The 21307-nt window shown below is 45.9% G+C and overlaps 1 protein-coding gene across 1 annotated transcript in view; it reads right to left on the bottom strand.

Annotated features, from left to right (window-relative positions):
* Positions 1-541: 541 nt before the first annotated feature.
* Positions 542-21307, bottom strand: part of ALMS1 (ALMS1 centrosome and basal body associated protein) — a 114678-nt gene continuing 93912 nt past the window's right edge. The window contains exons 12-19 of the mRNA XM_074195575.1: positions 17647-18635; positions 16016-16124; positions 14988-15194; positions 12913-13160; positions 12179-12362; positions 10023-10083; positions 3118-3217; positions 542-958 (exon numbers count right to left, since the gene is read on the bottom strand). Coding sequence (XP_074051676.1) covers positions 914-958; positions 3118-3217; positions 10023-10083; positions 12179-12362; positions 12913-13160; positions 14988-15194; positions 16016-16124; positions 17647-18635 — 1943 coding nt within the window. The 3' untranslated portion in view covers positions 542-913. The remainder of the gene's footprint in view (positions 959-3117; positions 3218-10022; positions 10084-12178; positions 12363-12912; positions 13161-14987; positions 15195-16015; positions 16125-17646; positions 18636-21307) is intronic.

Raw genomic sequence — 21307 nt, forward strand, 5'->3', positions numbered from 1 at the left:
AATGCTCTGATGGAGCCCAGCTCACACAATCCCAGCCTTGCTGCCGACATGGAGGCCATGGCTTAGTCCAGACTGCTTCTTGCACCGCGCAGAGACTCAGGTACCTGTGGTTTTACTTTTCCAAGTCAAGTGAAGCAGCATGTGAGTAGAATATGAAGACAGAACAGACCAGTCTCTGCTCTCACAAGGATTATATTCTCTTGGGGGGGGGGGGCAGTGAGCAGGAGAAATGGGCCCAGACAGGGATCCTCGGGCTCTGGTCCCGATCCAACTTCAACTCTCTATCTAAGCCTCTGCAGCACCTGGCCCCCAGGGGCTTCTGGGGCCTACTAGACTATTCCTAGAGTGATTCCTTGCAGCCCTTGGTCCACTGCTGAGTTCTGACTGGGGCTTCACACCCAAGAGAGGGACGTCACTGGAGGCAGAACATACTGCTTGATACCCTGCCCAAAGCCCCAGCCTTCACAGCCAGTCATAGTTCTTGGACACACCTTTGTAAGGACCTACTGAGCCCCTAAACATTCCCATCTGGGAAAGAAAGAATCCCGGGCTGTTTTTCTCTAAGTCAAAAGTCATTTATTTTCTAAAAACCACAAAAACTCATACACCAAAAGCCCTGCTTCTGGGAGGAACTGAAAGATAAAGCTATTGTTTCCAAACAGCGATGTGGAAATAAAGTCCATGTCCATCAGGGATTCACCCAAGCCCCCCAAAGACAGGATTCATAAACTGCACAAGAACATTCAATAACTTTTATTAACACACATTCACACACACACACACACACACACACACACACAAATATATATAAATAGATTCAGCTATTACATATTTGCATCACACATTATACCCTGCAGAAATCTGGAATTTTATAAAAACATAAAATATAAGAATTTGGAGATGATCCTGCTTGTCAATCCCAGGGGACTTTTCTCCCTAAGACACGGTTGGTGATTTTCTGTGGAAAGAAAATAAACAAGAAACCCGGTGAATGGGGCCTTCTCCTTGTCCCGAGCAGTTGGCCCTATGGAGACTGGCAAAGTCCCACCCCACTTCCCATTTTGCAACTTCGGTTCCAGACATCTTGCTATTGCTCCATGAATGCTGTATTTATCTCATGACTCTGCTGACCCTCCAACCACGAGAAGGCTGTCACTCTCTCCTCACTGTCTGCCAGGGGATGCTAAGGAAAGCCTGCTGAGGACTTCATGCATCCCAGAGACTTTCCTCAGTCCATCAAGGAAGACCCCAAGCAGCGACAGAGTCCAACTCCCTCGCCCCTCTGCAGTCCCTGCATGAAAGCCACATACAAACATCAATGGAAAGAGTTGTGACGAAGGGGAGGCAGCATCTGCACTTCACCCTGCTGAGGAGACGGCAGGACGGACTGCTGGGCATGAGCACCTAAACTCACATACTGACAGGCTCCAGAATGGGAGTTGGGGAGCTCAGGGCCCACAAGACGGAGCACTCCTCTCAGCCTTTCTGACGTCCTTTCAGGACACTGCTAGTCAGGCCCTCCTTGCCCCTCACGGCTGCCTCTTTGGAGGGTCACTTGAGTCACAGAGTGAATTTGTCACCCAATCAAGATTCTCTTCTCTCCTCCATGAGGTCAGTGCCTGGCTCTCTTGTCCTTCACTCCTGCCTTGCCTTCATCTGAGGGACCTCAACACACATGCAGAGACTAAAAGATCTGGATGGCCCTGATTCCAGGATCTGCTCCACCCCACCCAATGGTCACTCCCATGATGCTGCCATTATTACAAGCATCTCCTCCCTCCCATTCCTTCTCCTCCCTCCCTCTGCCTCCTCTCCTTAGACTGGTCCCTCATCTCTTCCCTGGCTATGCTGCCTTACCCCAGGCTAACCCTACACTCTCCCTTGCCCTGCCAAGCGTCTGCCCTGATCACCGCCATCAGCGTTCCTGAACAAAGTTGGAGGAAGACTGGTCTTCTCCAATTTTGTTACCACCAACGGGCACTCACTGGGGCAAGGCAATCCCTGAATAGCAACCTAACATGAACTCCCCACACACCACTTCTTGGTCACTCCTCTTATCTTCCACAGCTTTCCCTCCCTCCACTCTCTCATCTTCACTTCATATTTCACCCAAAAAGCCTGAGGCTGTTGACTGTGAGCTCCCCTTCTCCCTTCTCACCACAAACACATCACTCACACAGAGGTGGTGCTGCTTCTTGCCAAAGCAAACCCTTCATTGCCATGATGGATCCCAAGACACACTATCTCATTCAGATGACCCTGCCACCACCATCCCCACTCTCTCCCTGGTGACTAGCTGCTCCCCTCCTGCTTACACGCATTCCCATATCTCCTTATCTGATCGGACCCCCCACACACATTGGGCTAGGTGCTGGCTGACTCTCCTACTGAACTGGATGGGGTCATGGGAAAGCTCCAGAGTCAGAGGATGACTCCCAGCACAACAGCCCATCTGCCATAAAGTAGACTGCACCCCTGTCTTGAGATCTACGTGTTCTCTACAAAGAGGCAGAAAGACTCAAGGATCTCTATGATCCTCTCCTGGTCTAAGGCCAAGAAAGTCACCCATTACCTGGTATAGGTAAACTGACATTGACTTTCACGTGAGCCCCTCACCCCTCAGGAGGAAAAGCCTCCATCGATTGTGACCCCAGGGTACAAAAAGCATGGGAGAAAATGGTAAAACTCAAATAATATCTTTAATTAAAAAAAAGAAAAAAAAGCCATGGGAGACACCTGAGGAATCTTACAGCAAAAAGTCAAATATCTTCATATTCTGGTAGGGTTTGAATGTAAAACACAGGAAGGTGGGAAAGCCTGCAGGTAGATTTGAGAATTCCCAGACAGCCATGGCATTCAACCTCATTCCATATTAATATGCTCGGTTGTCAGAGACCATTATGTCTGAGTTGTCTAGGAAAAGGTCTTGCTGTTAAAAGCAGATCAGCTACACAAGGCCTGGCTCCTATGCACTGAGACCCTTCCTCCCAAGCTTGGCAGAGCAGGCATGCACACACATGTGTACATACACACACACATGCACACAAACATGCAGTGCCTGCCTCATCTGGCTAGTGCAACAGATGGAGTCATTCCAGCCCTGGCTCCTGAACTTACCATTTTGTAAAGCTGGGCCTTATAGCGGTATGTAGTGTACGCTGACTTTCTCTGCTCTTCTTCTCTCCTCTTCCTCACTTCAGGAAGCTGCTCATAGATCCTTGAAAATGAAAGAAGCCACCATGGAATCTGCAGTAGAGCCCTCAGAATGCTGTCCCCATCCCCAATCTAACTTGACAGGAGAGAGGCCGGGGAGGACACAGTGGCTGATCTGGGGTAGTTCCAGGTCTGCCATTCGGAGAGGAAGCCATGAGCCCCCACAGAGAAGGTAGGCCACCCGGCAGCTGCACAACTCTAAGCTGGTCACTTGTGTTCCATGACATCCTCTGAAGAAGGAATATCAGGGCTGCTCACAAGGAAACAGTGAGACATTGTGTGGAGTGCTACTAGGTAAGGCCTAAATGGAATTACAGAAACCAAAGGGAGTCAATAAGGAAGGGATAAAATGTCAATTTTTCCAAGATCAAATTGAAAGGGCCTTGATTCGGCAGCCCAGGTGCTTGAGGTGTTTCCAACAGTCTTAGTCTAATAGTCTTTCTCCCTACCCCCCTCTCCAAAAGCCTCAGGAACTCTCCTGCAGAAGTGGGATGAAGTCAGAATTTAAGGAGGATGTGGGGGGGGGGGTAGAGGGGGAGGGAGAGAGAGGGAGAAAAAGTTCATTAGAAATGTCTGCCTGAGACTGGGGCAGTAAGAGGAGAAGAGAGCGCAGCTGCTCTTCAGGAGTTCAAGGCAGGCTCAGTTTGGTATTACTATAGAGGGCAATTTTAGAGCAGTGCTGTTCCAACCCATGGGGCTCAATGGCGTTACAGGGGCCAAAACCACATCTAGGATACTTCAGTGTGGCTATGAACTACAGAGAAGGGCCTCCTCTTTCAGGGCACCCTGAGTTCTGCCCAGTATTCCTGGCCTGCTGACAGAAGCAACTCCCTCCAAATTAAATCTACAGATACCTTGTTGCTTGGTGACCTTAGTCCAAAGGTGAGTCTAGGTAAGACTAAAGAAAAACATTAAAAAATAAGAACCAAAAATAGGAGTTAGAGAAAAATCCCTTTTTCATCTCCCAATCACCTAACACAGTGACTTGTACTCAATTAATTTCACTGATTGATATGGATACCTCAATGTTGGGGTCTGAGTCCTGGTCAATGAGAACCAATGAGGAATCTCCTATTCTTCGATTAAAATTAAAATTGCACTGTAGAAGTCTCACCATAGTTTTCTTCATCAATAAAAAATTGGTGTCTTCAACTTCAAAGGTTTTTTCAATTTCTCAGTCAAAAAAGTGCCAAGGATGATTTCTCTCCAATAACTTATCTCTTCTTAGACTCCAACGTCCTTTTTTTTTTAAGGTTTTTTTGCAAGGCAAATGGGAATAAGTGGCTTGCCCAAGGCCACACAGCTAGGTAATTATTAAGTGTCTGAGGCCACATTTGAACTCAGGTACTCCTGACTCCAGGATCAGTGCTCTATCCACTGCACCACCTAGCCACCCCATAAATGTCCTTTTTATACTCAAGACCTACTCTCAGTATTTTCTCCCAAATAAAGTTCTCTCACTAGCAGAGCAAACACCCACCTTTCCAAGGTCCAGGTAACTTTATCTAAAACTCCTCCAAGACATTTTATTGCTCAAACACTTCTAGCAATCCTGCCTCCCACCCCAAGGTTGAACCACACAAGCAATGTGTAGCCATTGCTGACTCATTCATAAAGGCCCTCTTTGACTCCACAAACACCAGGGTTACAAATAAGGTAATAATGAAGACGACGGATTTCTAAATAAAAATACCAAGCTGAACTGGAGAGGCTGGGGAGGGGAGAAGGGGGCATTATCACCTACTTCCTCTATAGCCAGCCAAGTCATCAACAAACATTTCTTACATGCATAGGGTCAGTCCCATGCCGAGTCACCAAGATACAAAACACTCTCTGTGGCCAGCTTTACAGCAGAGCAAAGTCAACTGGACAAGGTGAGGCATGAGCTACCATGACCTCAGATGAGGACCCGGATTATTTGCCCAAAGTCACAGATCTAGGGAGTATCTGAGGCAAGATCAGCCTTCCTGATCCCAAGCTACCACCAGAAACATTAAGGTTTTTATTAATCATATTCTATTTTTTTAACCAGCAAATATTCACCTTCTGACCCCCCCATAAATATTAAAAAAAGGGAAAAAAAATCACAATCAAAACAAGTTCCCATGCTGAGCATGCCCTAAAAAATATTCCTGATTCATTGTTCATTCTGTAGCACAAAGTGGGTGGGCAGCAGGTTTTTATCATTTGTCCTCTGGCCCCAAGTTGGTCAGAGTTCAATACAATAAAATTCCATGACATTAAAAAAAAAATACCAGAACTTATTCATCCAGGTCCAGGAATTTCTGGCATCTCCTAGATTCCAATTCTTTCTCACTTCAAAAAGAGCTTTAAACATTTTTCAACTTCCTTGAAGTTTACTTGCTTAACGTGAATCTCCCTGTTTACCAATAAACTTCTTTCCTATTTCTTTCTTTGGTGGGAGGGGGAAGAGGGAGGGAGAGAAAGACAGAGAGACAGAGACAGAATGAGAGAGGAAGGGAGAGACAGAGACAGAATGAGAGAGGGAAGGAGAGAAAGCGTGCATGCACTCCAAAAAGTAAAAAAACGAAACTACTTCCTTGTCGATCCATAATAAAATAGGATATCTAGCCCCTTTTTTAAATCATGGCAGTCAGATAGTTTCTCCTTGACCTGTTTTCCAAGTCAGTTGGTTCCAAGTCAGAAGTGTTCAGAGGGCATAGACATCACCTCCCCAGGGTATTAACATGTCAACAGCTTGGCCTGGTCCCTCACCATGGTTCATTCAAGGTCACCCTTTTTTATGTTTCTCTCATTCCTGTGTTTCTTCATAGCTTTGGTCTTTTCATCAAGAATATTTGGAAACCTATTTCATTAAAGGCCCATTTTTCCCCTTGCAGGATTATGGATATGTTATCCTTGGCTATAAGTTTATATCCTTTGCCTTCTGGAATACCATATTCTGAGTTTCCTGTCTCTTTAGCGATCACTGCTAAATTGTGTTTGATCCTCTCTGTGGCTCTTCCATATTTGAATTCTTTCTTTCTGACTATTTGCAGTATTTTTTCCTGGACACAAGAAGTTCTGAATTTCAGATGTTTTCATTGGGGTTTCTTTCAGGAAGGGATTCTATTTCTACTTTATCCTCTGATTATAAGAGATACCAACAGTTATCTTTTAAAATACTTGAAATAGGATGTCTAGCCTCTTTTTTAAATCATGGCAGTCTAGTAGTTTCTCCAATGAGCTGTTTCACAATTTCTTCTATTTTTCAGTCCTTTTGATTTTGTGGATGGCATTGAATTGCATCAAACTCCAAGACACTGGAGTTACCTGGAATGATCTACAATGACTCAGAATGTGTTTGGCCCATTCCGTCCATACAGAAAACACCAAATCAATACAACCTATCTATTGCCCATATTTCAATATCCATTGGAATGTTTGTGTTGTGGTGCTTGCCCAAAAGTATTGCTATCTAGGACAGACAAAAGAAGAGGACAGTAAGTTGGGCTCTGAAGAAAGAAAGGAAGTCGAGAGGAAGAATGACCTGATTTTGGAAATATGGAAAACACTTTGACACCATATCAAAAAGAAAGATCTGTCTTTTCATTACAAACTGGGGCTGCTTTATGGCAGAGACCAAGAATTACAAATGAGCACAGTGGGTGTCTGAGAGACACATGGTGGGTATAGGCAGGCAGTTTGTTCAAGGAATAGCTGAAGAACATCATTAATGAACTGTATGAAGAACAACAAATGTTCCAGGCCTATGATGACAAGGAGCAATGAAAGGTGGACAGTAAATAAGCTATCAGTGCAGAAGACCACCATCGCCCTAGGAAGGAGAGCAAAGATGTTTGGGTGCTGATCTGCAGTGTTTGAGGGAATTCCGGAATCCGTGCAGTCCTAGTTCCATCTGAGTAGACATGGGAGCATTATATTTGCTTGGAAATATGTAATTACTCAAAGTCTTGATTATATATCACCTCTTTCTTCAACCTTTTGACCAACAGACTGTTGTCTTTTGCCCAAATTTAAATGAATAAAGGGTTTACCTCCATTTATTCTCTCTACACTAGAGACCCAATTCCTGACCAATAAAGCACCAGATTGAGTAGTGATAGGCAGGAATCAATGGAGCATGAGAAGAGGCTGAGGCTTGGCTTCTTCTCTGGGGGTCATCTCAAGCCTGGGTAAGGATATGAAAGGCAAATTATGAAATACCCACACCTCTCAAGAGAAGGTTATTGTTGCCTTCACTAAAATCTTCCTTCCGTGGGGGAGTGCCCAAAGTTCACAAGGAGCCAAGGGCCTTTACAGCATTTATCCAACATTTATTCTCAGCAGGACCGTACCGGTACATTTGGAGGAGACACAGGTGCACCATGAACCAACACCCTAACTCTCCAGATGGCTTAGACTTCAGTTGCTCCCTCTCTGGATTCTCACACCAGGGTCAAGTATAGAAAGGAAGGTTCTGTCCTGAGAAGCACTATCAGAGGCAGCTCCAGCCTCTACACCGCCACTGGGAGCTTTTGTGAACCTCTACCAGGACAATCCTGGCTGCCCCATGCACCTCAGGCGTGTTCCCCTGGAGTCCCGCTCTGGGATAGCTGTCATAACTAAGCAATGCTCCTGGACATCCAGCCTGCTTTGGTCACCTGGTCACTTCTCCGTGCTGCTCCTCCATCTGTCCTCTAGGGCCAAATGGAACAGGTCTTAACCCTTCTCCACAGTAAAAACCTACAAAGACTTAGCCTCAGTTATCATGACCAGGAGTCCTCTCTTAACCTTAGTTTCCTAATCTGTCAAATGATTGTGGTTGGATGAGGGAACTTTTATAGACCCTTCTAGCTCTAAATCTGTAAATCCAACATATGGGTTTAATTCTTCTTTTTCCTGTAATCATGGCATTAGTTGGCTAAAGGATCTGGTAAAGACACTATCAAGACCAAATTTATAATTTAGAGCTCTTTCCAAAAGATATATATATATAGTACATGCAAATATATCCATATGAGCATATTTATATTTGAATGCTATTTATGCCTTAAAAACTCACTGGTCCCCATGTTTTCCCCTAAGCAAACAGCAAAGTAATATTTTAGGCTATATAGTAAAAGACCTCAAAGATAGAGGTCTTTCTAGAACTAAAATAAGATAGGGTTCAGCTAAGAGATACAGGGGGGGCAAGAGATCTTCAGTGTGGTAGGTTAAACAGTCCAATGACAGCCCTATTTTTAAAGAAACCTAACCTTCAAAACAGCTATATTGCTACTAAAAGCTATGCAACTATTCTGGAAAATAATTTGGAACTATGCCCCAAAAGCTATTAAATTGCATCACCTTTGACTCAGTGATATCATTTCTAGTCTATAGCCTAAAGAGATTAAAGAAAGAAACCCATATAGACAAAAATATTTATAACAGCTCTGATTTCAGAGAATCAAAAATGGAGGGGGGCAGATGAGGGACAGTTCCCATTAATTGGAAAATAACTGAAACAAGTTATGATATCATATCCCATTTGGATGGGATAGAAGACTATTGTACTATTAAAAAAAATGAAAAAGAACATTGTTTCAGAGAACCCTGAAAAGAACTCTACGAACTGATGCAGAATGAGTTAAAAGAACCAGATGAACGAAGTATTGAAAAACAATACTTTAAATCAAACAGTAAAAGACTTGGAAACTCTGATCAATGCAATGATCAGTTGTGATAATAGAGAACTCAAGGTTGAAACATGCTACCTTGTCTTCAGCAGAAATGTAGTAAATACACAAAGATGTTTTGGGATAGGACCAATGTGAGTCAAGATTATAACAAGCAATTCTAATATAAGGAGTCCATTGTTCCACAATTACTTAGTGCTCATGCTATTCAATACACCCTGACAGACATTTGGAATACAAAGATAAAAAAGACATGGCCCTGCCCTCATGGAACTTCTCATCCAGCAACTAAAGGGCACAATGAATAAGAGTATTAGTCCTTAAATCAGTAACACCAAGATTGAAATTTGGACTTGGGCATTGATCAACTATACAAATCACTGTTTCCTCATCTGAAAAATGGAAAGAACAATCACACCCATCTCCCAGGGTTGTTGAGAAATTAAATTATTTAAAAGAATTTGCAAACCTTAAAGAGCTATATAAATATTAGCTGGTATAAGTATTACTACTACTACTACTACTACTACTACTACTACTACTACTACTACTACTACTACTAAGGCAAGACAAAATTATCTATAATAAAAGTTATTACAAGACTAATAACAAAGTAAAACTGATTAAATTCACTATAGAACAAAATGCCTATAGTAATTCAGATTTGGGGATCATTCAGATAAGATGTTGGGCCTAAATCTGTCCTTTCAGATAGATTTCATATACAGAGACAGTTTGCTGACAGGATCAAAAATGGGGGGTGGGGAAGAGAAAAGATTTAAACTAAAGGCTCAGTTCTTTTTAGTCACTTTAGAAGTTCCAATTTATAGAGTGATATAACTAAAATTCCTATCTTCTACCAAAGCTGATTAAGTCTGCTTTCTAGTTAACTGGGGCTTATCAGATTGTAATCAAATGGCATTTAGATTTGGTGACATGATTTTCCAATGTCGTATCCTTTAGATTTACCCCCATACAACTCAGAAAGGCCTTCTCATTCAACCCCTATTAGCCGGTCTTTGCTTTCTCATGTCTATTTAGATTTTTTTCTCCTAAGAAAGTCCCAGCTGTGGCTCAGAATATGCTTTCCTAAGTAATTTCCCACATTTGTTTTGATCACAAAAAGTACCTCCGCTCAGGGTTTATCATCAGCCCAGTCTGGCATCTCACCTTTTTGATCGTTGTACCATTTCTTTCTTAGTTATTGTCCTGTTCTTCTTAGTCACATAACCTGGGCAAGACAAAGGGACACATGTCAACAATGGTTTAATGATGATATTGTCTAAACTTCTGTTCTTACCCAACTCCCCAAATTCCAAAAGCAATGTTCACCCTGCAAGGCTGGGATAATACTGGGGCAAAAATGGTATGCTGCTCAGAGACCACAGAGGAGGCATCAGAAAATGCCACTGGCCTTCAATCCATTCTGCCTATGGTTATCTGAAAGATCAGATTTCACCTGGGTCTTATTGCCCACTAGGAGACAGCTGAGGAAAAAGCATTTTATTTATTTGTATGAAACTTTTTCTGACTAATCCACAGCCATGAGATCACAGATGTAAAGGCCTTTGAGAAAGAATAAGCATCAGGTCTCAGTCCATCATCTTCCACTCCTTGGCCACAGCAGTCTTCCCAAAGTGCAGCTCTGACCCCAACACTTCCTCGTCAACCTCCAAGGGTCAACAACTTTTCTTATTTGTATAACTTGGCCCCTTGCTCCCTTTCCAGTTCCCCTATGTCTGGTTCTCCCACCTATCTTCAGTGACATGGGCACAGGACCTTCATTTCCCCTGCTCCATTCAGTTCCCCTTTCTCCAGTCCCCCAATGAGAAATCTCCCCCTCCCCCGGCCTCCTCTGCACAAAGCCTTCCCTGTCCTCAATCTCAGTGCCTTCTTTCTGAGGTCGTCTCCAGGCATCCTAACTCCATCCTTTTTGCTCATACTTGTTTACCTGCTGTCCTTGCTAGCCAAGCCTAGCACACCCATCACTAACTTCACAATGACTTGGCTCCAATATGTAGACTCTCCAAGCTCGGCAGGTAGCCTGGTTCCCCCCGACTGCACCCCACAGTTCTCTCCACTGCTGAACTCCAAGGGAGGAGCATCTTCCCAGGGCTCTGATTCCTGCTCCATGGAGGCACGAGCACAGAGGAGACAGAGGGCTCACGTGCTGCCTCAGCCTTTCTCTGGTCCAGAGAGACATCTTTCCTCCCTCCTGCCCAACTAGATATTGAAGCTCCTTTTGCAGTTACTGAGGTCCCTAATGTGGTGTGCTCCATAAACATAGGTTGACTGAACAGAACCACCACTAACTGCATTTTTCATGGTTTTTTGAATAGTCTTAAAAAAAGAGACTTCTGCAAATGTCTCTGTCCAGGCAAGGCCCAGGGACCACAAAAACCACCATGACCCCACCATGCTCCTGTCTGCTCGTTTCTCAGGGGGTCTCTCTGCATGCTCCTAAAGCAGAGCACCTTCAGCGCTCAGAGGCACGATCACAGGCCTCGGAAAACAACCCCCTCGCCCTGGGACTCCTTGATAAGCCGAAGGGCAGCCCCTTCCCTACAGAACGCATAAGGGCCCATGGGAAGAAGAGGGGGAGTACAAGCTATGACCTGACATGAACTTGGACCCCAGTAAGGAGCCATCAGATCAAAGCCGCCATGCAATCCTGGGTTATCAGAGAACTTAAGACTGCCACTTAAGACTGGAAGCCCTCAGAACTGAATGGGCTCACAAATGGATAAACCCCAAAGATTATGCCCATATAACTTTCCTTCTGGAATGGTCTATATAGGAAGCCTGGCTACCTGAAACAGAAGTCAGTGGGTCCTTCCAAAAATTCCTTTTGGATTTGCGCTAACGTATTCCTGATATTCTGATTCTTTGGGAGAAGGGGCACTTGTCTATGAGGACAAAAGACCCCACAAAGTAAAAGGAACTGTTAGACATGGAGCCAGTTTCAGGGACAGCAATTTCTGAAAAACAGACTCTTAGACCTGGAAAAAAAGCTTCAGAGGTGCTCACATTTTACCCCTGCACCAGGGTCTCCTGCCTGGGGTGGCCCCTCTCCTTCCTCCAACTTTTTCCAGGTCTGGTTGCCAACCCAACTTCCAAGGTGGCAGCAGGGAAAGAAAAGAGGTGCCCTTTTCTCCATTCCTTTCTCTCCCAAGCCCTCTCCTTCGCTGAAACACATCCCAAAAAGGAACAATGGGGACGGGCCCCTCCCTCAGCGTGGCAAGCACGAGATGCGCCCACCAGCTGCTGCCTTGGCTGTCGGGTGAGGTGACCGAGCCCACCAAGACAGTGGGACCCACCCTCCCTACCTTTCCTAGAAAGGAAGCTGGTGATGTCCTGGGACTCCATCTGCTGCTCCACAGTGTTGAAGAGCTTGTCCCGCTCCCTCTGCAGCAGACACTGCAGCTTCCTCTCCTCCATGATTAACCTCAGCCGCTTCACCCGAGCCCCAGAGCGTGAGATGAAGTCAGGGCGGTACCTCTCCAGGGACTCCTAGAGCACAGAGAAGAGCACAGAGTCACCAGGTGACCACTGGGCCAAGTCTCCAATCAGAAATCACAATGAGGCCCAAAAAAGCCTCTCCAGTCAGGAAGATCTCGTTCTCATAAAAGAAACATGACCAGCTCCCAAAGGAGCCATGGACCCCCAGAGAGGCAGCAGGGCCCAGGAGAATGTGCTGGTTCAGATAAGGGCTCTGCCATTTTCTTACTGAGTGACCCTGAACAAGTCACTGAAGGAGAAAAAAGAGTGGAGGACAGAAGGGCACTGTGCTGATTAAAAGAGGGGGAGGATTCTTGTCAAAGACAGAACACAGATGCTCCCAAAGACTGACCAAACCAGAGAATAAGGCAGATTGTGCCCAGGCGCCCAGGTTCAGATTTTACCACCACTGCCTGCTGGCAGCAAAGGGCCTAGGAGAAAAATCTGTCTGAGAAAGGCACTTGTGCCTCTGGGAAGACTGGGCCAGACAAGGGCCCCCAACTCAGACAGGGTCTGTAACCAGCACCTCCTTTTCCTTCCCCAAGACCAGAGCCTTCCACACCTGCAAGCCTCCCTTCACGAATCGTTTCTGGGATTCCTGGTCATCACGGAGTATGGGTGGCGCTGCCTGCAGTCTGCTGCTATCCCCGTCATCTGTCTGCCAGTTCTTCTCGCGGAGGGGCTGTCTCCAGGGCTTGGTGTGAGTCAGGGAGGCAAACCAGGAGACACTGGGGCCAGATACCCCACTGGCCTGGTTTTCCTTCTTAGAGGCACATCTTAGGTTTTCTGCAGGAATAAACCAGGAAACCCCTATGGAAAATATTTATAAGGAGAAAAGAAGACAAGCTCTCAGTTTCCCAGCACAGGTGGTTCTCACCAGAGAACTTAATCAACCACTTTTCCTGCTTTCCAGGGACAGGAAGGCAGGGGGTGGGGGCAGCAGAGACCACAGCCAGGAGCCATTCCTGCACCTGGCTCCAGGCAGGGCAGCATGCCCATCTCACCATGCACAATCACTGGCAATGTCAGAGGACACACACTACACTTCTGAAGTGGCCTACCATCTCAAAGGATGCAGGAGCCAGCCAGGTTGGAGCTCCTGGAGGGAAGCAATCTCCAGGCTCATCCCTCCCTCTTTCTTCTGTGCCCCCACCCCCGGCTCCCTCCCCGTTCCCAGCCCACCTCTTTCCCTTTGAGAACTGGGTTGTCCTACCTAGGCTGAACTCTCCAGACATGAACAAATAGCAGTAGGTACAGATAGGAGGAGAAGCAGTGGCAGAAGAGGTGTGGCAAGGGATAAGAAACCAGAGAAGTGGGGCACCTGGGGCTGGCAGTAGGGTGTAAGATCCCCCCTCCAGGTAACCCTGGGGCAGGCGTCAGTGCCCCAGCAGCCAGGGTCTAAGGGATTCACTGGATCAGGAGTGCACCAAGCTTCTCCCGGAGGTCCAGAGCCTTAATCACCTGGAAGATCAGGTCACCCCCGTGAAGCAGGGGTGACCAGCTAGGACACACACAGCAGTGCCAGGAAACAGCAAGTTTAGAGAGCACTGTACTTTTAATCTAATTGGAGGAATATTCTTTGCAAATTGTCTAACCAAACCTCCTGCCCTTCCAGGAAGTGTGATGTTAAGCCAAAGCTGAGGATGCTTAATGCCACCAACAAACAGAAGACACGCATTACACTGTCAAACGTTACACCAGCTATACGGTCTATGCTGTCGAAAGGGGGAAAGGGGTGAAAATTCCATGCCAGGGCTTAATCCCCCTCTAGGGAACACAGAGGTAACTTTCCTCCCACCAAGTCAGTGTGCTTGGGCTTCAAGCTGGGGCAATGGAAGAACTCACAGCCCAATATCCCTACAGGGAGAAAGCAACCTGGGCCGTGAGGGCAGGACAGCTGTGGGGGACCAGGAAGGCTGCATAGAAAGCCGTGCCACTTGCTCCAGGGAAGACAGCTTGTGGCCTGTGAACTGAGGACATCTGGAGGTCACACTAAGCCCAGTTTCTCCAGCACTTTTATCATCTTAGCTCTCTGGGGACACTGCATGGCTTCTGGACACTCCTGGTGCTAGCCACCAGCATTCCTGTGGACAGGGGTAAACAAAGGAGCACTCTGATGCCCCAAGGTTAGTTCAGGCTCCAGGAAGGGACCAGCCCCAGAAATCCTTCTCCAAGGCAGTTTCCTGGAAGTCAGTTGGGGAAAACATCCAGAGGAGCAGAAAGGAGACAAGAAGCAAGAGGGGATCTGCTTTCCTTCCTCCAGCTGACTCAGTTTATTAAATGTGTTTTTTGAGGCAGGTAGAGGAAAGCAGAAGGTAGACTCTGAGCCTTTGCTTTCAGGTTATTGGGTAGAATCACGTACTAAAGAAGAAAACAAGGAAGATAAGATCCCCAAAGTGAGGAAAACAAGAGCACGAGACCGAGATGCTGGTCCCTCCCACCCCCCCACACCAGGCCCAAAGACTCCAGACCAAGCTGAGGGGACCACGTCAACCATGACCCTCCTGACCCTGAGACTGTCGTCTTTCCTGCTAATGGAACAGGAAGGGGAGGTGGGGGTGGGAAAAGGTAGACACAGACAGGAAGCACTTGAAAGCTTTCAGATGCAAAGGTTAACCTGAACCTGGGGGCTTTTACCTTCACAGCAATGAGCTTTACTTCTCCTTGGCTTCTTGGTCCACAGGTAAATATCCATCGACTTCTTTTCTTCTAAATAGTTTCCTGGACTTGAACAGTTCACATATTTGTCTACTCTTGTACCAGCTGCATTATAACTTGGGGTTGGAAAAGTCACCCCAAAATCTCGAGTATGTTTCCTTGTACTTCTTACAATCTCCAATTCCCCTAAGAACAAAAGTAACATGATGTTGGGGTCCATCTTTCACTGTAGTTCTGACTGGCTTAAATGCAGGAAGTTCTGTCCAAGTGCCCTTCCCTAGGGACTTTTCCATACCATAACAACACCAGAGGATTCCTGTCCCCACGCAAATCTACTCTTCTGAAAACTTGGAAACCTGAGGTTTCTACTGGCTGTCCATTGGAGTCCCAGAGGATTTCCTGCTCACTCATCTCATTCAGTAGGTAAAGGACTAACAAGGCCAAGAAAAAACAGTGCCCCCCAGGCCTTTGTCATGTATATGGGTTTTTCTGTGGATATGGTTTTGTCTCGTAATTTACCTCAATATGCTGACATATACGGGTTGAATTGGGTGAAGACACTAATCCATTCAACTCCCCTAAGTCAGAAGTGATCCATGACCTATACTCTAGCCCTCCTCCCTTTGATTATTGGGCTCCTCAGACTCAGGAGAGCGATTTCAAGGGTGAACAAAAATGGGCAAAATGAGAGTTCTTCAAGGATGGAGACTGTCACTCTGGGTTGAGCAGAGCTTAGAATTTCCTAAACATGTAATGCTTGTAGATGGATAGAATTGTCATAAACATATAATTGGAGCACTATTTTCTAAAGTGGACTTTTTCTAAAAGGAAAAAGGTAGCTTCTACCCCAAGGTGGGGAAGTACCAAGCCCCTCACATTTGATGACGCCCCTTTTCTTTCTTGGGACAGTCTCTTTCAAGCCACATTTTCTCCTCCTGACTGAAACCCTGAAGTGACCAAAGCCATAGGAGAAACTTCATGGGGGGAGGGAGGGGGGCATCACTCACCTGTTTGAACAGCCTTATTTAACATCTGTAGAGTCTGCTTATTCTTGGGGGTAGGACTCCAGGCCCTGCTGACAGTGGAGATGGAATCCAAGGAAATGACAGAATCCACCTGCAAAGCATCCCTGGCACTCAGGCAGGTCGGCCTGCATCTTAAGCCCCAGAGGTGAGCCTCCCCCTCGTGACTCCAACTGCCTACAGCCCCCAAAGATGACAGGCAGCACTTGGTGGGGATTGTCAAACATTTCCTGTGCTCACAAAGAGAACTGAGAAAACTGCTTCCCCCATTTAGTGGATGGGAGAAAAGGAACCTAAAGAGTGTCCCAGAGCACCCAGTTCCTGGTGTCTTTATAACTTTAAACATCAGTCAGGAAATAAGCTTTATTAAAGCTATGACTCACCAGGTGCTATAGAAAGAGTGGGAAACACTAAAGAAGGCCAAGTTCAGGGGCTAAGCAAGAGGCCATGGACCAGGAACACTCGGGGGGGAGGCCTGGAGGAGATCTTGGAGGGGCCACCCCAGAGACAAGGAAGCAAAGGCCATTGTAGAACTCAGGGTCTGCCATGTCTGAAGGGTGTCCATTTGAAATGTTCACTAGGTAATTTGTGAACTCAGGAGAAAATTGGGGAGTAAGAGATCAATGACAACTCGGGAGAGAAAGACTTCAATTGAGTAAATTGGAAAGTCACAAAGCAAAGGATTAAAAAAAAAGGAACTGAGGAGAGAAAAGAGAGGCATTAGCCATTACTGGAATCTGGCTCTGGAATGGAGAAGAGGAGAATGGCAGTCAAGAGGGTGAGTTTTTAAATGGATCAGGAACTTGGTGTGTTCACAGGCAGCAGAGAATAAATGTGTAAATGGAAAGAGACTATTAGAGAGAGAAAAGAACTGTAGGAACAATCCAGGATGGGAACAGAGGGCTGGGCAGAAAGGAGGGAGCAGAGAACTGGGAGACAGGGGAGCCAGTAGATGGGAGGCACTTTTCTGATGTGGCCTGACGGTCAGCCTCCAGACCATCCAGGGGATAATTTCTGTCACTGTACTCAGACTGTAAATTCCATGCTCAGATTATCAGTTAGCTTACTTCCGTGATCCTTCCCAGTGGGCTTAGAAACATGTCTCTGGAGCTCCAAGGAGAGACCAAGTACAGTGAGATCATTACAAATGATATCCCACCATTACCTGGGGCAGCTAGGTGGTGCAGTGGATAGGGCACCAGCCCTGAACTCAGGAGTACCTGAGTTCAAATTTGGCATCAGACACTTAATAATTGCCTAGCTGTGTGACCTTAGGCAAGTCACTTAAACATTGCCTAAAATACATAAAAACAAAAAAAAAATTCCTTAAAAAACTAATTTGACTGTTGGACTCAGGAGGGTCTGGATATGACACAGAGTTATCTTTCCTGCCCCAGTTTTGCCAATCTTGAAGCACCTGGGGGGTAGGATCTTGATTTCTCCATGAGTCAAAAGCAGGTACTAACTCTGTCCTAGGCACTAGGAAAACACAGACCAACAGCAAACATACCTCCATCTGTCTGGACCCAGGTAGGCAGGCTTGGAGAGGCAAAGAAGGAAAGTGGGGAAGGAGGGAGGAAGAGAGGAAGGGTGCTGGCAGCTGGGGGCCCATGTACCTGCAAGCCTTTCCTTCTGACCTGAGGAGAAGCTGGGGGAGACTTCTTCCACTTGGCTACTCTCCTACTGCCCTCTCTCTGCCTCCCAGATGAGTGCTGCTGCTGCCATTTAGGTGATTCATACATGCTTATCTGGGCAGGGTCAATGATGGACAGGTCACTGCTCACCTCCCCAAACAGGCCGGCTTCCCCATCAGTCTGGACCGAAGCATCTGACTCACTCCCAGGATCTGTGGGCTCAGAGGAGGGCCCCGAATCTGAAGAGACCAGGCTTACCGAATCCAGTCCCAACTGCCTGGGCTGGCCAGGCTTCATCTGGTCACCACCAGCTAGTCCACCTGGAGACTGGGGAGACGAACTTGACTGATGAGAAGACAGAGGCTCATTTTCGCCTTTCTTCTTTCTCTGGGCAGATTCGGAAGCCTGGAGAGAGAACATCATGGGCTTCTGAAGGACCTTCGCCAGACGATCCAGGCGATCCACCAAGGATAACTCATCCAAGGATTTGGAACCAGATGGTTTCTGCTTCTTCTGTCGCTCTTGAAACCTGTTCCAGAGCTCATTCAAAGTGACGCTGGGCTCAAGTGTCTTGGAAAGGGAAAAGTGGATTCTCGAAGTCTCTTTGGTGCTGCTCACTTTGCTTCCAACAGTGAGATTCTCTTCCAGCCTTGGCTGAGACCCCAGCTTTCTGTCTGGGCTGAGGTTCCAGCAGTACCTCTCAAACCTGGTGTAATCCATCTCGGTCTTCAAGGGGGAGCACTGATGCTCACCTTCAGAAGTTTCATAAGGTGGACTGAAACAATGGTCTTTGTCTGCAAAAGGAAAGAAGTCTCCTCTGGAATGGGTAAGGCAAGTTCCCCTTCCCCAAGGCTCACAGCAAGAGAAGAAATCGTGATCATGGTGATGGTGGACTGGATTATGAAAGTAAAATTGGGCTGACTTGAAGACAGAATGGGTGGTGTTTTCAAGCTCCAACTGATTTTTAGATTCTGGGAAGAAAAAAAAATAATTAGCTTTGAAAAACTTCAAAAACAAATGTTATTTCCTTAGAAATATCAGTCATATTCATCTTCCCCTCTGTAGACATAGGAAAAAACATGTCAAAATGTAAGGAAAATATACAATGTTTCACAAAACTCATCATCTCAGGGGCAGCTAGGTGGCGTAGTGGATACAGCACCAGCCCTGGAGTCAGGAGTACCTGGGTTCAAATATGGTCTCAGACACTTAATAATTACCTAGCTGTGTGGCCTTGGGCAAGCCACTTAACCCCATCTGCCTTGCAGGAAAAAAAAAACCTAAAAAAAAAAACCCCAAACAAAAAAAAAACTCATCATCTCCTTCATAATTTAACCTGTCTGTATAAAAATCAATTCTAACCCTATGGCCCCAAGTTGATGGCAACTTCACATTGCTCAATTCAGAAGCTCTACCAACCTTTCCAAGCTGTGAGAGTCTGGCCGAGATATCCCTGAGCTTTGATCTCTCTCTCTCTACAAATAAGAGAGTTGGGCTAGGCAGCTGATAAAAAAAATTCTAACTTTAAAATTCAATGATGGGGGAGGGGCAGAACCAAGATGGCAACAGGAGAAGAGCTTCTCTTAGGTGCTCTCTCTCAAAACTTATAAAATAAGGACTCTAACTAAATTTTCAAGAGACAGAACCCATTGCGGGATCCAGTGAGGCAGTTCTCCAGCCCAAGGTAACCTGGAAAATAGTGGAAAGGCTCTACTCCATGGGATTAGTGGAGCAGCCGCCAGAGTGAAGGAATTTCAGCCTCCCAGAGGCAGCCCCAGGGCGCTGGGAGTCACAGCTCATGGTAGTGGGGGCAGTTTCCTGACCTACACTCGGGGCATAACTTGGAGGGGGGGGGGGCGCCTCTGCCAGAGCAACTGTGTGAAACCCAGCCCTCAGGGCACTCAGCAAACAGCGGGCAGGCAGCCCAGATCCAGTAACAGGAAGCAGGCAGAACTGGTAAGCAGGAACCCCCAGACAACTCAGCCTTGAGTACTCAGCCTAGGTAGGGGGTAGAGAGACTTCCGAGGTCTGTCCTCTGTCCCTGGAACAGGACCCTGGGGCTCTGACCATATTCAGATCAGGATCTCAGTCTAGGCCCCACATAGAACAGCAGAGCCCCCCCCCCCACCTCAGCCCCCTGGCAGAAGGGTGCACTTGTGGTCATTCACAGACCAGGAGGGAGGACAGAGCTTCACACACTGAGACCCTTGGGGTGGGGGGGTTGACCCAGTAATACTCAAAAGTTCAGGCACAGGCTGAGGAAATGAGTAAGCAGAGAAAAAACAGGAACACCACTGAGAAATACTTTGTCTATGATCCCAAGAAAGATCAAAATAGTCAGATGAGGAAGTCCAAGTCCAAGACTCCAAGAAAAATGGAAATTGGGCTCAGGCTATGACAGAGCTCAAAAAAGATTTTGAAAATCAAGTGAGGGAGATAGAAGAAAAATTGGAAAAAGAAATGAGATGCAAGAAAAACATGAAAAAGAAGCCAGCAGTTTAGTCAAGGAAATCCAAAAAAATGCTGAAGAAAATAGTATGTTAAAAAACCAGCTTAGGCCAAATGGATAAAACAGTTCAAAAAATTATTGAGGAAAAGAATGTTTTAAAAAGCAGAATTGGCCAGATGGAAAAAGAGATAAGAAAGCTCTCTGAGGAAAACAAATCCTTCAGATCTAGAATGGAGCTAAGGAAGCTGCTGACTTTACGAGAAGTCAGGACACAATACTTCAAAAACAAAAGAATGAAAAATTAGAAGAAAATCTGAAACACCTCACTGAAAAAACAACTGATCTGGAAAACAGATTCAGAAAAGATAATTTAAAAATTAATGGGATACCTGAAAATCATTATCAGGAAAAGAGCCTTGACATCATTTTTAAAGAATTCCTACAGGAAAATTACCCAGATATCCTAGAAGCAGAGGGCAAAATAGAAATTGAAAGAATCCACCAATCTCCCCTGGAAAGAGATCCAAAAAGAAGCAACCCCCAGGAATATTATAGCCAAGTTCCAGAACTCCCAAGTCAAAGAGAAAATATTACAAGCAGCCAGAAGGACACAATTCAAATATCGTGGAGCTGCAGTCAGGATCACACAGGACTTAGCAGCAACTACATTAAAGGCTCATAGGGCCTGGAATATAATATTCCAGAAGGCAAATGAGCTCGGAATGCAACTGAGAATCAACTACCCAGCAAAACTGAACATCCTCTTCCAGGGAAAAAGATGGACTTTCAATGAACCAGGGGAATTTCAAATGTTCTTGTTGGAATGGCCAGAGCTGAACAGAAAGTTTGATCTTCAGATACAGGACTCAGGTGAAGCATAGAGTGGAGGAGAAGGGGAAAATATGAGAGACTTAATGATGGTGAACTACATGTATTCCAGCATAGAAAAATGATTCTGATAATACTCATAGGAAATGTCTCATTTAATAGAGCAGGTAGAAGGAGCTTTTATGGATTTAGCACAGGAGAGCTGAGTTTGAAGATATATTGTAAAAATGGAGTCAATGGCTAAAAAGGGAAATGTAATGTGAGTAATAGAAAGGAGAGGAGATGTTTCATATAATAAGATTTTTTTATTACAATGAGCTATTGCAATGATACGGAAGGGGGAAGGCGAGGGGGAATGAGGGAACC

The sequence above is a fragment of the Macrotis lagotis genome, chromosome 1 (genome assembly GCF_037893015.1).
Source record: "Macrotis lagotis isolate mMagLag1 chromosome 1, bilby.v1.9.chrom.fasta, whole genome shotgun sequence".
NCBI lineage: Eukaryota > Metazoa > Chordata > Mammalia > Peramelemorphia > Peramelidae > Macrotis > Macrotis lagotis.